This window comes from Coccomyxa subellipsoidea (genome assembly GCF_000258705.1).
Source record: "Coccomyxa subellipsoidea C-169, whole genome shotgun sequence".
NCBI lineage: Eukaryota > Viridiplantae > Chlorophyta > Trebouxiophyceae > Coccomyxaceae > Coccomyxa > Coccomyxa subellipsoidea.
The window spans coordinates 178,792-195,572 of NW_005178042.1; the positions used below are offsets into that span (position 1 = coordinate 178,792).

A 16,781-nucleotide genomic window follows, 5' to 3' on the forward strand; every position below is an offset into this window, starting at 1 on the left:
CGCGCATGCCGGCGCGCTGTGTCGGGAACAATTTGTAGGTTGCACCTTCAGAGCCAAACCCCCGCGCATCTTAGAAATTCCCCTAGGGTTCAGGCACCGGCATTACATCCCCCTCAGGGTTCAGGGGTCGGCGGCCTGCGCGCGCATGCCGGCGCGCTGTGCCTGGACCATTTGGCGGATGCGCATGAAGTCCGCGTTGGGCCAGTCGCCGCCGGGCAGCATCCTCTTGGTGCCCTTGGCTGCGTCGTTGATGGCGCCCATGTTGAGGGGGGTGAGCAGGATGAGCTGCGTCTCCTTGTGGCTCACCGCAAATTCCATTATCATCACCAGGCTCCGCTGCGCGCATGACAGCGGACTTCAGTAAGATGAGCGGCACATGGATCAAGGCACTATATGCCTGGCCTTCCCTGTGAAGCCTCATCTAGACATCTGGCAGAGATGTTCCTTTAAGGAGCTTGACAATCCTTGACGTCCCTTTCCTAATCCTTCTAAGACCCATATTTGCAGTCCAGGAGAGACATTGCGTGCACGCATTCAAACTGCGACTAGGGAGGGGCTCAATAAACTCCTGAGCGGGTGCAGTTACTGCAGGTCTATTGAGTACAGGAATGTCGGGACCAGCCGGGGTGCCAGGAGTTTACAGGGCCCTTTTGACAGACGCAAGTGCTTGCCGTTTGCTCAAAGTCAAGTCCGGAAACTCATACATAGACAGCACAGCATGCATGTATGGGAATTTCTCTAATCAAAGGCGCACCATGACAAATTTCCTAGAGAGCTCCAGAACATTTCGAGCAGGACCCAATGTTTACTGCAAAAAGAAAAGGGCACCAACAAGAGGACAAAGAAAAAAGCCAGGCATTGTTCAGATTCAGGCAGGCGCTCACCCCGCGGTTGACGTTGTCCATGAACACGTCGAATTCGTCGAGGGCGTGGAAGCTGCCCTGCAGCTTCTTGCACAGCGCCAGCAGGTAGCACACCGTCACGAAGCTGCGCTCGCCGCCGCTCAGGGTCTTCAAATCGGTCTTGGCCCTGCCTGCGCTGCTATCCTGCTGCGCAAAGATCGTAAGCGTTCCCCTCTCATCTCTAATCTTGATGCCCCCGCGCCACTTGCGCGCCTTGAGGTACCTGCGACATGACACGGGGAAGGATCAATGAAAGCACCAAGAAAAGTCTATGGCGGGAAGAAATGTGCAGTGAAATGAAGACTCGGAAATCGGGCCTTTCTTGGTAGTGCTGAGACTCGGGGTCCTCGTCCTCCTTCATGAGGAAAGGATCCTGGAGTAAGAGTGCACGTGCACCTCTGCAGAGATGAAGTCCTCCAGAAGTAGATGAGCCCATGTCAATGCAGGGCAGGAGGATTGTTCCAGCTGGACAAAACCAGCGAGAAGACGCAGACAAGGGGATACTGTTAGTGTAGTGAAGTCCTGAAGATCTGGGCCATGCTGGGTAGTCCTGATGCTTCCAGCAGGACCAGGATAGATCCCTCTTTCTCCACAATACAGAAGGCCGGCAGATTCTTTATGCTCAAGGGCCCAAGTTGGCAGCAAGGCAGTATATGGCTGTCGGCCTCAGCTCTTTTCAGGCCCGTGCTATCCATTCATGCAGGAGCTCAGCACTGTTGTGCTGCTGCAGTGAGATACAGGGCACTGCACGCATGCAAGAGATATAGAACGCGGGATTGTAAAGTATGATGTGCTCAGAGCTAAGGATGTAGGGCTCAAAGGCAAAAAGATGACGGCGCACTTGTTGAACTGGGTGTTGAGCTCCTTGCCGACGTGGTCTTTGACCTCCTCGTGCTTCCTGCGGCGCTTGTTGTAGGCGTCACGGAAGCGATGCCACGCGGCCGCGCTCTGCTTGTACTCCGCATCCTTTGCCGTGTGCCAGCCGCTCAGCCGTGCGAGCTCCATCTGGCAACAGGGCAGGTCAACAATCTCACAATCTAAAAGTCTAGTGCATGCAGTCTGGTGCATGTGGCCCAATCTGACCAGGAAATGCCGCTACCTTACAATCTGGCAAATGGTTTGTGTAACGAAAGACAATGCGGGGCCCTTACATCGTCCATGGACCTTTGGTGAGATCGATTCTTGTGTGATGGCTGATCAGGCCGATATCCATCTATTTAAGAAAGATCATTAAGGCTGAGACGCTCTGATGCAGCCATTCGCAACCCAGGACCACAGGGCAACTTCTTTGAAGCAGCCTTTCCCATGCAGTTATAGACAGGGCAGGCATGCCTCTGGAATTTGATCTTTAAGGTCGAGTCTAGCGCACACCTTGAGTGCGTCCATGTTGGTGCCCATGTCACGCTCCCTCTTTGTGATGTCCCTCTTCAGCTGGTCCCACCTGATACACAGCAGTGCACCACTGTCAGCATGGCACATGCATGATCTTTGTGGATGTTCTGCACTCCTAAACGTCTAGAGACTGCTCACACGACACCGGCAGGACCAGCAGAATCAGAGCAATCTGTCTGCTTGGCTTCGGGGGCAAAAGGCCCTGATGCAATGCAATAATGGATCGTCCATGACCTGCCAAGCCAAGCCCTGCCGGTTGCAGGAAAAGGAGCCGGGATTGCCAATGCAATAATTTTTGCATGCAGCATGTCCTCCTGCCTGCTCAATGCCCGGAAACCTTCGAGGAAGCTCAGAGCCATCTATCAGACGCCTTACATTTCTAGCCCTGCCTTGGGCTGCTACAAGGAACAGGAAAGTGTTTCACCTGTCCTGCATCTCCGACTTGGTAAGCAGCGCCTCTGCGCGCGCGTCACTGCTGGCGCGCTTGGTGCCCAGCCACAGCTCCTTCAGCTGCGCACGAGCTTCTGCTGCCTCCTCCTCGGTGCACTCCTGCAGGACACAGAGTCCCGATATTAAGTGTTCGGAGATCTCGTGTTTGTCATGGGGAAAGTCTGCTACAAAATCTTAACCTGCCTCCTCCTCACTGCACTCCTGCAAGATACAGTGTACTCAAATGTTCAAACTGTCAAATTCTAATGCAGGAACTGTGCCACAAAAACTAAGGCACCAATGCAGATAGCCCAACCTGAGGCATCCTGCTGAGCATGATACTGATACATGAATCGTCCAAATCTGAGGAGCCCTTCACTTTTCCTTCCTAGCCAAGCAATATCTCAAAGCGCTTCCCAAGAGGTGGCCAGTTTGTCAGAGACAATTTGTCAAAGACAACACCAGCGCTGCATGTGGGGTGATTAATCTTTGCCCTTCGGAGCCTCTGTGTTGGATGTGCCTCCTCATTCCTTCGGTTGATACTGTGTCGCTTGCTGGAGCATGAGCACACTCCAGCAACGGGTACCACATCGTCAACATGAGGAGGAGACAAAGACAGACAGACAAAGGCTCTGATTGCCGGTCACCTTTTTTTTGGACGTGGATTGAGAAGACATGGATTGAGAGGACAGACAGACCTGTGCGGCATCTCCAGTGAGGCCCTCCAGCAGCTGCATGATCTCCTGCAGGTCCTTCAGCGACTCCTCCTGCTTGGCCTGTAGCTCATGGAGCCTCGCCCTCGCCTCCTCCATAGCATCACTGGCAGCCTGCAGACACAACACAATGATGTCTGTTACAGGCTGAGGTGGATGTAAGCTGGATTAAAATGCACTCTTCCTGCATTGCTTCAATAATTTCCGACCGTTGCTGCAACGAGACCTCATCTTGCCTGCTCGGGAAAAGATATTTCCGCCTACTGTTTGCTGCAACAGAGAGGTGATGGGCTCAGGACAGCGGGAGGAGTATGGGCTTTGAGCGAGAGCCCACGTCAAATGACATACACACGACAATCGTGTTTGCCCAGAGGGTACTGTGTGAGTGGCATCCTGATCCTGCTGGATACAATCCTCTTGCCATCACAGTAAGAAAGAAGAGAGGGGAGAAAAGTGAGTGCACCTGTTTGTTCTGGATGGCGGCCTGGAAGGCTTCTCCTGCGGCCTCAACTTGTGCCAGGCCGGCTTTGTTGGCCTCGGCCTGCGCCTCCTTGGCCGTCCTTGCTCCCTCTGCCGCCTCTGCCGTCTCTGCCGCTTTCGCCCTCTTCTCGTCCAGCTGCATGGCATCAGAGCTTTCGAGACAAGCTGCTAGTTGTGAACCACAATCTTGTTGCTATCAAGGACAACGATTTGCACAAAGCCTGGGGTTTGTGCAAATCGTGCAAATCCTCCGGCCTTATTCACATCGGCTGACACACCTGAAACAGCTGAATGGAAACAACAACCCTTTTGGGTGTACAGGGGGTTGTTATTTCACTTGCTGCACATGCAAAACAGAGATGGCTGATCAAGTCCTGGGTCCACACCCGCCCATCACAGCGCAGATCTCAAGCATCCGCTTGACTGGCAGAGGGTTCCAAGCTCTTCTAAACACGGATATGGTGGAGAGAGCTGCACTCACCGCACGCTGCAGCTCGTGGACTTCCTCCTGCAGCCGCTCGATCTCCTCCGCATTGTCCGGGTCTGGCTCGTCCGCCGCCGCCGCCTGCAACCACTTCTTTTCAGCACCGGGACAAACATGCAATTGAGTTTCATTTTCTCTGCTCTGCCTTCCGAGAAAGGATTGTAAGAACTCCAGAGCGATGCAAGCCATCTTGCCGACGAAGCTCAGAAGCATTTGTAGAAGCTGTGGCTTGAATTCTGCCAACTAGCCTGCCATCCATAAGACTGCTAGAGGCACATGTGGTTGGAGCGCTCCACCAGCGCACACGAAAACACTCGCAGCAACCTTGCGAGTGTTAGCAAGTTTTAAGTACAATTTTGCATGGAAAAGAGAGCACACACCTCCTGCACGGATGCGCGCATGTCTTCCAGCTGGGACTGAGTGCGCGCCCGCTGCCGGTCGGCCGCGCCGCGTTCCTTCCTGAGCCGCTCCACATTCTGCGCAACGTCAAGTCAGTTGGATACATTTGCTTTGAGAAGGCCTCTCTGTGCAAGCCAGGAGCGGGCTGTGTTGAACCTTCCTTATCGACATTCTGGCACAAGGTCGGGATCAGTTCTATGGGACATTTTGAGAGGTGTCCGTTCTGTGCAAGCTAAGAGCAGGCTGTGGTGAGCCCTGGTCTTCCTCGCGAGCTTGTGATTGACCCTGAGACATACAACCAGTGTGACACGCGCAGGAGCTCATGCTGTTACCTGACATTAAGCTCATGCACGCATCACCATGGAGACATATGCCTCAGTTTGCAATGTTCCCTTCCACTCACGTTATGCCATGCGCACACTCTTCCAAAGACTGGTCAGTGCCGCATGCAAGAAGGCATTCTGGTGGGGCTGCACCTGCTTGGCTTCGGCTTCTTCGCGCCTGGCCTGAGCAACAGCCTGCTGTGCAGCTTTGTGGGCCTCCTTCGCTGACGCCATCTCCCTCTCAAGCTCCACCACCTGCCCCTGTACGTCCCTGAACCCAGGCAGACAAGGAGGTTGGTACACAGCGCTGATATTTTGGGCACCTGATCAGGTGAGTAGAGAAATGCTTTGGTTCATGACACTAATGTTGGATGCCTGAGTAGCAGTGCTTCCTAGTGGAGGTGAAAAGCCTGCAACCCAGCTTGCAATGCCTCGCTTCTTCTCATTCAAGAGTTTGAGTACTGGTGAAGGACCACAGCCACTGTAACAGTACCATGATAGCCTGGCACACAAGCCAGGATGCGTTCTGAGAGTCTGGCAAGCATATCCTGCTCTGCATGTGCTGCTAGCTCTGCAGAGCGCTCACTGGTGCAAGAAGCAATCTCAGTAGCTACACGCAACTTTGGGCTCCCTACAGGATGCAAGACAGAATGCACTGGTTGCACAGGACGCACTGATGCAAAGCAGCGCGCGCACTGGTGCAAGGCAATCTCAGTAGCTACACGCACAATTGGGGCTCCTAGAGGGTTCCAAACAGAATGCACAGGATGCACTGATGCAGTGCAGGGTGCGCACTTGCTCAGGCGGGCGCCCCTCCTGGTGCCCCTGAAGGGCATGGCGGTCTCAGTGTCTCCGCGCACGAATCCGCGCCAGCAGTCCTCGGCCCACACATCGTTAGAGAGCGCGCCGCGGCCGCTGATCTTACGGAACCAGTCGGTCGTGCGCATCATGTGCAGACCCGCGTCCGCATCCTGCAGGCACATGGATCAGCCGATGTCATGCTCGTCGATACAGACTACAGTAGCATGACTGCCCACAGGTGTGTGCACTTTCACTACTGGCATCTAGCATGAACGTTTGAAACCCCCGCTGCATCCCTTCAGCCACGCACATAGGTTGGGCATGCAGTATACAGAAATATTTATCTATCAAGCCCTGTCAGATCCACTCCACAGGAAAATCATGCCCCCCACAGAGCGAATTCATGCCTTTAAAAGGCGAGTCTTCAAAACAGAGTACCGTAAAGATACTTAAGATTGATCGGCAGCGCAAGGGACCGACATTCTCTCAAATCGTCTGCTGTTCCGAATCACCGTCGTCCCAAAAACAAACACCAGGTGAGGGCATCAGCGCACTGCCGGGACTCACCGGAACGAGCACACGTCGCTCGATGCTGTCACTGTCGAGCAGGTGGTTGTGCAGTACGCGCGCCAGCTCGGGATCCTCCGGCAACCGCAGCACGTGGCGGATGGTCAGCACGTCGGGCGGCAGCTGCGGCCGCCGGGACAGGTCGTGCGCGGGCAGGTCAAAGTTGAGCACCGTGATCACCGGCCGCCGCATGCGCAGCCGCTTTGCGATGTCCTACGCAGCAGCGTGCGGAATACCTCAGAAAATTAGTCTTTATTGGTCATTGTGCTATGAACATTGCTAGGAAAGCACAGGTATGAGAAAGGGGACAAGGCCACGGCTGAAAACTGTCTGGCGCTGGCTTGTCGGTATCCTCTCCTCGGGAGCTGCCTCAGCCAATACTGGTGTTCTGCTCAGAAAGCAACAGGCTGCTGTTGCTGCAATCCCATGCGACAAGGCCCATGCGCCAAGGGCGCGTCTACCAGAGAGGACCTTCTCTTGTTACTGTTTCTGGAAGCACAGGTGTAGGCATGCATCGATGCAGTGTCTACTTGGATTGAGAGACTGGATGCAAATCATGAATGAGAGGAGCTGTACAGAGAATGAGGAGTCTAAGGATGCACAATGAGCTCGTTGTGAGCGTCCTGGAGTGCACTCCAATCCTATTGCAATCTTGTACAGCAAAGTGACTCAGGAGGCGTGGCCCTGAGTGTCTCTACTAGGAAACTGGATGACTCTAGCAGTGACAAGATTTGTGCCAGTAAAAGACCTGTCAGCACCTGACAAATGACGAAGACGGTGAGAAAAGCATGGAGAAATGAAGCGCACAATGAGCTCATTGAAGTTCACCCTGGGAAGATATAAGCGCACTTTGTACTTTCCTCCCTGCTCTGCATGCCGCAATGCAGAGGCCTGTCTTGCAATCCGCTGGCGAACCAAGATCGCATTCACCATCAGAAGGGTCGCACCAAAAAAAAACAAAGGGAGGGGGCGCACAATGAGCTCGCTGAGGTCGCGCTGGGAGTGCACGAGGAAGCTGTCAAAGCCGCCGCCGATGGCCGCCTCCACCGCGGATGCCCAGCGCTCATCGCTCAGCGACAGGTGCTGCCCGATGGGGCCGATCGGGCGCTTACTAAACTTGCCCTGACGCGCCGCGGCGTCAACGGCTTGCACTAGCCGCACCATGTCGTTGCCGCCAAACTTGGCGATCGGGTCCCCTGCGGGCAGGCCACGATGCTGGGTCGGAGCTGATTCTCATTTGAGCCAGGCACCTCAGGGTCCAGCAGATTGGAGGGCCAAGATTTCAGGGAGAAGAATTACAGTTCTAATCTTCTATGGTGGTGCTCCAGAGGATGCACGAACAGAGAAAATGCACTTGCACATGATCGGTGACTGCCAAACGGCAGCCAATGGATGGTGCAGTTTTGCACCAGCAGGCTTCTGACGCACCTCGGCTGGAGTTGAGATTGCTCAGCTCTTTCTGGATGTCCCTCACGCGGCCCTCAATGTCTCGAGCCTCCCCCTGCCGCTCCCTCAACTCCCTCTCTGACTGCATCTTCAGCGCCTCTGCTTCCCTCAGCGCCTGTGTTCAAATTTGAACTTTCTTTTGACATTTGAAATTACGTTCAAAATTTTGTAAAAGAAGCTGAAATGACAAGTGCAGCATGCTTGCATCTGAGCCGAGCAATGTCCTGGTGCTGCATTGCAACATGCATGCAAAGGAAATGGGAATCCGAGAATGACAGCTCGGGAGGTTTTCCTGCCAATGCATTTGAGGCAGTGGAAGCGGTTTTGAATTTGTGAGATCCCAAAAAGCAGCCTGTGCCGCATTGGCATGATGACCTGGATGTGAGAACAAGGCCCAGGACAAAGTTGAGGGCTCAAAAGAGGCATCCTGGTCCTGTTTCATTCATTATTCTTCCAAACAGTATGAAGTGGAAATGGGAACCTAAGTGAGAGGTTGGCGACAGCTTCCTGCAAAGGCAATAAGGCAGCATTATGGAAGCGCTTTTAAATTCGCTGTGATAGTGAGGAGCCAACCATTGGGACAGACCTGAGATGCGCAGCTTGCTGCGGCGGCTGCTGCGTCGGCTGCCTGCTCCCGCTCGTGTATCTCCCTTGCTTGCACAGCCGCCTCATCCTGCCACACACATTACACATTTCTCAATAGCGCATCAATGCAGCCCACTTTCCGTGAGACTCGCCGCGAGAGTCTCCGCATGAGAGATCCCCACTGCCCAGTGCAGTTCAAGCATCACAAGGTGGATGTGAATATCCAGCCCTGCGCAGCTGGTCTGACACTGCCCATTCCCCTCCCTTACCATAGCAGGAAGCCACCATCTAGGAACACAGACATGCAGAGACACTCTGCACGGGCTCTGATCCCACCTGCGTGGCCTGCATGTGCTGCTGCTGCAGGTCCTCTTCCGTGTGCCGCGCATTGTCCAGCTCAGCCGCCTTGTTCTCCAGCGCGGTCTGGGCCTGCACAGGCGCAACACACATTGGTGTCCTGCACATAATTGCAGCAACAAGTGCACAGCTGAACCTTCCACAGTACGACATGCTTTTGCGTGCAATGCATGGAGGCTCGCAGCGCAGTATTGTGGTGCTCTCTGGCACATAATCATCCTGCACCTACTTGCGGCAACAATTGCACAGCTGCACAGTCCACTGGAAGGCATGCGTTTGCATGCAATGCATGAAGGCTTGCAGCGCAACTTTGCAGTCATCTTTGGCACACAATTACCCTGCACCTGAGGCAGCTAGAAGTGCACAACTGCTTACTCCGCAAAGAGATGGACAAGCATTGCACGCAACACATTAAAGTCTTGAGGCTAAAATATGTGATTCGTCAGTTACGGTGATACGGACCCGCTCAGCCGCCTGCGCGGCCTGCCGGTGAGCTTTGTCGGTGGATTTTGCCGCGGCAACAAGCTGCTTCTGCTCAGCGTGGAACTGTTGCATCTCCGCTGTCAGCTGCTGCTCCTCCACTTTCTGCACCGCAAGGGATCTTTGTTCAAATTCAAATTCGAAACTCAGCTTTGAAATTCAAAGATTAGGGGGTGGGTCGGGAACGCGGGGTGTCCTCGTGCCCCCTATCAAGTGAAATTTTGTCACAGCAAGGCATTGAACTTAAAAAATGCAGAATGCATGCAAGCAATGCATGCGGTGCATTAAACGCTGCTTGGCTGCAAAGAACCAAAGCGGCATGTTGAGGTAGCAAGAAATGAGCATAAATACCTTTGCGTCAAAATCTGCGTTGGCAATTTCAAGCTCTGCCCCCTTCTCGTGCGCGGCTGCTTCCGCCTGCAAGCCAGACCACACATCAACGCAATGCAGCGCAAACTATAAAACTCATGCTGCATGTGCAAGACACCACAGATGTCCCTTGACCTGCATCGCTGTAACTTTTGGTGACAGGCATCCACAGCTGGCACAGGCAAGCTGCACCTTCACCAGCCAGCAGCGGTGCCCCATGGCCGAGGCAGCAGGCAAAGAGGCTTCACACTGCCAAGAACGAGGGAGTCTATTGCAAGCACAGCGCAGCGGACTGTGCCCTTCCTTATATTTCAAGCATGCAGCCTTTTCCCTCGTCCCTCAGCCAGGGTAACCTGACAAGCCCCAAGAAGGATTGACAATGGGTCGATTGTAGGCGCTGACCTCGACAATCTGGCGGGGCAGATCCTCCTCGACTTGCACGCGGCATCGGGCGGCTTCCCCGCGCATATCCAGCACACCCACCCATGCGATGCACCTGCGATCCACCCCGGAGTTTCAGCCTGTGCAAAATGTGCCGTAAGCACTGCGGGCCGACACATTTGTAAACATGAAAGAAAATTCATGGTGACAACAGCCCAAGATGCCTTTCAAGCCCTGACCTTCTTCTAGGTGTTGTGTCTGGACATTGCACCGTCGTATGACAAATGCTGCTTTACGGGTTTGGAGGGATCAGCAGGCCTGAAGTGAATATTTTGGGACAACTCTAAAAAGCAAACAGCGGTGGATACTGGCGACAATAAAAAAGCATTGCAAGGACTCACTTGTTCAGGTGATCCATCTCGGCCTGCCAGCTGTCGACTTCCTCCATCTCTTGCATGGTGCCCTTGATTTCTGTGATGCGCTCAAACTTCTCCTGCACGCGCCGCACAATGCCACGAATTAAGCCCACGAAGAACGTTTGTAACTCCAAATCCATGACCAGGCACGGCCTGTATCTGCATCTCGCCCTTTCTACCAGGTGCTTGCATGTATGGCAGGTCGAGCTGGCGCCTTAGAATTTGGTGATTACAAATTCGCTTGCTAACTTGTGGAGCTACCACCCCCATATCATCCCAATGGATGTAAGTATATCGTAGAGGCCAAGGCACATGTCAATGCCAGAGTCCTTTCATGCAGCTATAATCCTCAAGCCTGAGTCCTTCAGCCAGTGCATGCTATCATACTCAGGGTGATTAGATTGGACGTGAGGAGCAGCCGTACCTTACAGCCTCTGTTTGAAACTAGCATTTCGTATAAGCAGACTGACAACACAAATATGTCTGAGGTCTGAAGGAGATTGTTTGAAGTTAAATCCAGTGGGCAGGCACAGGGCGACAGAGTAGAAGGTGACAGGATACAAGAAAGTGCCCCTTAAGACTCATATCGTGCCATCTTATGCTTATAACTCCCAGGGGTGTAGAAGCTCAAGGGTGTGCGACAGGGGCCGCGCACCTTGAGCTGCTCCTGCACTGTGCGGAGGCGTTCCTTCCAGGCGCCGACCTGCGCCTCGGAGGCGGCCAGCCCGCGCAGAACCGCGTCAAAGCCGGTGGCAGCCATGTAGAGGTTGTACTTCTCCTCGTCGCTCGCGTTGCCGGCAAAGCTGCGCGCATTGTCCTGTTTGCACATATCGCGTGGTCAGTAAAACTAACCCTTCAAAGGCACTTCCTTAAAATGGGCGCACATGGTGCACGAATTGACTACAAACCACCGGCTGCACTGGCTGACTGCAACGCAGTGAGGAGGGTTTGCCGATCAGGGCCATGAGATGAAGACAGCAGAGTGGACAAAGATCATAGGAGTGGAGAGTCGTGGGCATGGCTACACTGGCTCACTGACAGGCAGTGATTGGTTGTCTCTGTGGGTGATGACTCATGGGCGGGGAGCATCTCCGCTGTGTGGTGATGCGAGGATAACCACCTCATTAAGGAGATCAATTGCCCGTCTATGCACACTGGCGCAAGGGTTAGTCATGCTTCAGGAGTGAGAAAGCGGCAAACGTATTTAGCGAGATGAAGGTTGCTAAGAGCTGCCAGACCTGGGTGAGGCAGATGATGGGATTGCTGGCATCGATGTTGAAGTGGTCCATCACTATCGCCTCCACTTCTGCCCTCTTCACCTGACGATTGCTCTGCATAACAGCAGCACACCACACGCTTATACGCAGGTTTTAAAGAATCAGGACAGTGCCCAAGTCCCATGTTTTGGTCCATGTCAGACCAATTTCCTAGTCTTGCCGCCACCTCCTTAGACCGAGTCAGGTGTGTTGTCGCATACCTGCCCATGTAATAGGATGCCCACCTAGAGGTTAGAAAGAACTTGGAGTTTGGTGAATGACATTTTCTCATATCTGACCCTGACAATTGCCAGCACAAAGAGTCTCATTGCTTGCAGGACCCCTGAGCACACAGCGCACAGGGTCCTCTGAAACTCGAGCGCAGGCCTGCATAGATATCCAGTTCCCCTGTAATTCCCTCAGAATATAATTGAAAATTAAGGGAGGAAACTCACCCTGCCGTGGGCGGCGAGGTAGTAATAGGAGCCGCCGCTGCGCGTGAGTTTGCGCGTGATGGTGATCGTGGGCCCATACAGCTCCGGCTGGTAGGCATCCGACCCCTGACCAGCGCCACACATCAGGCATCATCAGCTCAAGTGTTCGTTATCATTGTTACTACAGGTCGGCAAACCCAACCCCAAAACCCAAACCCAAACCCAAAGGCCATAGAGCGTCAACACGCAGGGCGTCTGCAGCCACATCTGCGGGGCCTACAAAAGTCTGCAGCCATGATTCAGCCCGAAGGTTGCGCATGATGATATGAGCAAACATCTACCTCTGCCAAACATCTGCCTCTAGGTGTGGCAGGGGGACGAAACAATTTGTAGCTGGGAAGATCCACAGGTTCCCTTGGGCCCCAGCTCGGCCAGGAAGCTGATGTGCTTGCATGCCACTGCTCACCAACAGCAGACTCCCATGAAGCCCAGTCAAGCAGTCTAATTAGTGACAACAAACTACTCCAGTCAGCGCCGCATAGCGTTCCAAGCACGCATTCGCAACGGTCCTGCTACAGCAGCAATAATCCCATACAGTCCAGTCGGATCATCCAGTCATCTTTCGCCAGTCAGCGCCGCACCGTGTTCCAGAGCACGGTCTTGGCGACAGCGGTGGAGGCCTGGTCGTTGATGAGGTCCTTAGCCGCTGACGAGCGGCCGGTGTCGCGCGCGCGCGCCCCCAGGCACACCTGCAGGCACTGCAGCGTGGCGCTCTTGCCTGACCCGTTCTCGCCCGTTATGAAGTTCAGGTGCGGCCTGCGCAGCAGAAAATGTGCCCATCTGTCAAGAGGCTGATCCACTCCCTTGAAATGTAGACTGATGGTGGGGCAATTGACCAGGGGCGAAAATCACGTGTGGTATGGGGGATGCCTGTGTCTTCGCCATGATCCGCTGCAGCAGGGTGCTGGGAGGTTCTGGTGAAATTGTGCGCATGGTCGCAGAATGATGCCATGTCTGTTGGGCCCTGTTCTTTTCCAGGGAGGTGTCTTTTCAAGCATACTATCGACAGAAAGGTAATCGCAAGCAGAGGCGCACCCAAGTTCGATCTCAAAGTTCTGGTGGCTCATGAAGTGCTCGGCGTGGATCGACTTGATCTGCCCTGCTATGCCAACGCCATTGCCAGGCTCCATCTGCACAGCAACGGACACAACTCCATCAGCCCTTCAAACTAAGCATACTACGCGCTGTGCTGCAGTGATACAATCTTGCAACACCCTGACAAGCCTCCCAGTATACAGCAATCAGTACTCCTTGAGCGTGTTTGACCCATGTCAGCCATGTCAATGCCAGCATTGAATGCCCCTGTCAAGAACCCCCATGTGCATTTGCGCACCTCAGGAAACCTCATGCGCGGTATCTGAGTCAGCGTGCGCTGCGTGGCGTACGCGCTGCCGCGCTGAGTCAGCGCTTGGCTGGCGACCAGCTGCGTGGCACCCGCCGGCTCGGCCGGCTGGCGGCTGCGGGATCGCTTCCGGCCAGCGCGCGCCGCCGGCTCGGGTGACTCGTCGGCAGCTTCCTCGTCCTCCGCATCTGCCGCGGCAGCTGCCGGGCTGGCTTTCCTCTCCCTGTTGGTTGGCAGCTGCTCTTCCTCCTCATCGTTGTCGTCTGTTTCCATTGGCAGCGGTATGTCGGCCTTTGGCTCTGCCTCCTCTGGCTCCGGTGTGTCTGCTGGTGAGGCCCTTCGTGACCTGCTGCGACACCGCCTGCACCCCATGATTCCAATATGCAGCAAACAGCAACTGGAACAACAAACAGCAATCCAGCAACGATAGACAGCTACAGCCACCAGTACCAAGAACCGGCACCCACGAACCCAACACACAACAGAGCCCTGCACAATACGGCACAACCTTTGATCACTCATTGCTGCCAATATTGACAACACAGCACAATAGCTGATCCTGCAGGTTTTAGTGCTTCATGTCGGAGTTGCACTTGTATCATTAATTGTCTGAGACCCTGCAAAAGATGCGAGGCATTTGAAAGGCACGATGCTGTTCACACCTTGGGTGCTGCATCATTGGCGTGTCCTCTGCCGCCTCCTCAGCAATGCCCCTATTGTCCTTCTGGGCCGTGTCATCGAGCGGTGCCCTCCTCTTGGCTGTGCGGCCTGCCAGCTGGCAAGCTGGCCGCTTGCCGGTGCCTGTGGGTGTCATGGTCCTATTGTTGCCTGCAAGAATATGCTGCCTTGTCTAACAGTCCGCCTTTGCTGTGAGTGCATCCCACTGCACTCAGCTGCCTTTCAATGCACCACTTCAATGCATTTACGGACCAGGTGACAGGTGATCCGAGAATGGGCTAGGGAGATGGAGAGCAAATGCAGGTGAGGGGAGGACGCGCACGGTTCTGCAAGGGTGGTCGTTCCTTCAGAGCTTGCCCCTTCTGCAGCTCCTTCTGATTTGCCTTTGCCGCGTCAGACAGCTTGACGTCCTTCACCTTGGCTCCCTCGCCAAAGACATCCTCCCAAAAGATATCCTCCTCATCTCCATCGTCATAACTGCAGGAAACACCCCACTTGATGCTGGGACCTCCCTAAGTCTAGACATTGTGACGACACTTTGATCCGTGAAATGTCGTCTGCAAGGCCTGCAACACCCACTGCAGCTGGGCTCTCCACAGCAGGCAAAGCATGGTGGTCATTGAATCCAGGCAAAGTGGCCTTGCACTTCCTTGATCCCCCCAACTTCTTGCATGGTTGCTCAATTATTGACTGAAAGGTATTTGCATCAAATCAATGGAGCAGTAAGTTGGTGGTGTCACAAGCACTAAGGGCGTTATGAACACCATGGACTTGCTTTCTGGGCAGGTTTTGAAGGGTGTGGTGTCGGTCAGGCCTAGAGGTTGCCAATCGTAGATAATACTTGAGCAATAGCATGCGGTGCCCACCTGAGCGTGAGTTGAAGACCCTCCTCAACCTCTCCAGATAGTCCGTTCACCACGTGGTCGTGTGCTGCTTTTACTCTACACTTATACCACCCCTCTCTAGATGTTGTCGTTGCGTCCCACCACTTCTTGAGTGTGGTGCCAACGTACAGCTCCGCAGACTCGACAGTCTCAGGTTTAAGAATTGAAGCCATGCTGTTGCCCATAATTCATATGGCCAAGAGCCTTTGCGCAGGCGCTGGAACAAATCTTGAAATTATCAGGGCCCAGTTGGGCTGATCGGACATCAAAGCTTCAAGACTCTACACTTGTTGAAGGAGCCAGAAAACATCCATAGGTGATAGGTCAACTGTATTGGGCTTCATGCGCTTCTGACCTCGGTAATGTTTGGAAGGGCCTCAGCTCCTGTAGACGGTTATGAAACACAGTTTTGGCCAACGATCGCCCCAATCCCGCATTGTCCATCGCCATGCTTCCTTGAGGTTTCAAAAATATTAGAGTCCGTAAACGCCGTGAAGATCCCGTAACTGTCCTGAGCCCGCAGTGCTGGTGCCAGCACCATTTGGCATGTGACGATGGGCGTCATGATAAACATGCAGGGTTTTACGGTAGAACTTTTACCTTCCTCGTCACTGCGTCGACTACAAAAGGAACATGGGATGAGTAGTTCAGAGTTGAAAGTTGTGAGGAGTAGTGCTGCGCGCGCGGCATGAGCACCTGAGCTCGAGGCTCGAGCCGTCGCCGGCTTTGATGTTTGCCACACCCGCGATTCTCAATATCATGATCATGATAGAAAGCAGGCTTTAGGCCATGAAGACAAATCAGGAAGTTCAGAATGAATTCCTAATTTACATTGCAATTGGCACTGCACAGTCACTGACAATCAGCTGAGCCGCTCACCGATTGGCAATGCAGATATATCTCAGCTGCGGCATTCACACTTTAAAGCAGAATGCGCATGATTTCTCTGAAATGTGTTCCAAGTTGCCAGCGCAGCTTGCAGCTATGATTGACCATAATGGACCCAGACGTCAAGACGGCATGTATCCCTTGCCGTCACCCTTACCACCAATGCCCAACCCCACCTTCTGAGTGCAAGTATACTCAAACTCCATGGACTCCCATGGCCAGCGTACATGGTCTTTGCAAGCATGCAGAAAAGGTCTAAAGGCACCACGCTATCGCCTTGCGAACCCATGCTTCTCCTCAAGAGGCAGTCACCGTGATTCTGTGACTCTGCTCCATGGGAGTCATGCATGGGGCTGTCTCTGAGCATCCCTCCATGTCTGACAAGGTCATGACACCTGTTGAATGTAAAAGCACGCCTCACTTATTTCAAAGAGAACTTCCATCGACTGCAACAGAACAGCTGCGCAGTGTGAGCGCCATGAAGGAGATAAGACACCCTAGCGGAGTGCAGATTAAGGAGAAATTTGCGTACACATGCGGCAGCAAGAAAAAGTGAGCATTCACTTTGGAATGGATGCACAGCCCTTGCCAATCCCACCGGCAACATGAATGGCAGTGTGAAGGAAAATTGGCTTGCGCACAGCGTGCTAATGTCCACAGTTTGGTCACTATCAGAGTATATTGAGGACAAGGTAAGAACCTGTGAGGCGCGCAT

The 16,781-nt window shown here is 53.8% G+C and overlaps 1 protein-coding gene across 1 annotated transcript; it reads right to left on the reverse strand.

The window, feature by feature from the left end:
* Positions 1–120: 120 nt before the first annotated feature.
* COCSUDRAFT_38836 (P-loop containing nucleoside triphosphate hydrolase protein) lies at positions 121–14,914 on the reverse strand (the record flags this gene model as incomplete). Its single annotated transcript, XM_005651554.1, has 29 exons — positions 121–336; positions 885–1,125; positions 1,744–1,907; positions 2,274–2,343; positions 2,719–2,843; positions 3,422–3,550; positions 3,900–4,052; positions 4,398–4,481; positions 4,781–4,876; positions 5,276–5,393; positions 5,918–6,093; positions 6,491–6,703; positions 7,466–7,686; positions 7,919–8,051; positions 8,523–8,609; positions 8,858–8,950; positions 9,341–9,463; positions 9,710–9,775; positions 10,130–10,223; positions 10,510–10,601; positions 11,180–11,341; positions 11,763–11,855; positions 12,236–12,340; positions 12,856–13,030; positions 13,310–13,404; positions 13,608–13,977; positions 14,279–14,444; positions 14,617–14,771; positions 14,832–14,914. The coding sequence occupies 29 exons, from the start codon at positions 14,912–14,914 to the stop codon at positions 121–123; spliced, it is 4,098 nt and encodes a 1,365-aa protein (XP_005651611.1).
* Between the last annotated feature and the right edge of the window lie 1,867 nt (positions 14,915–16,781).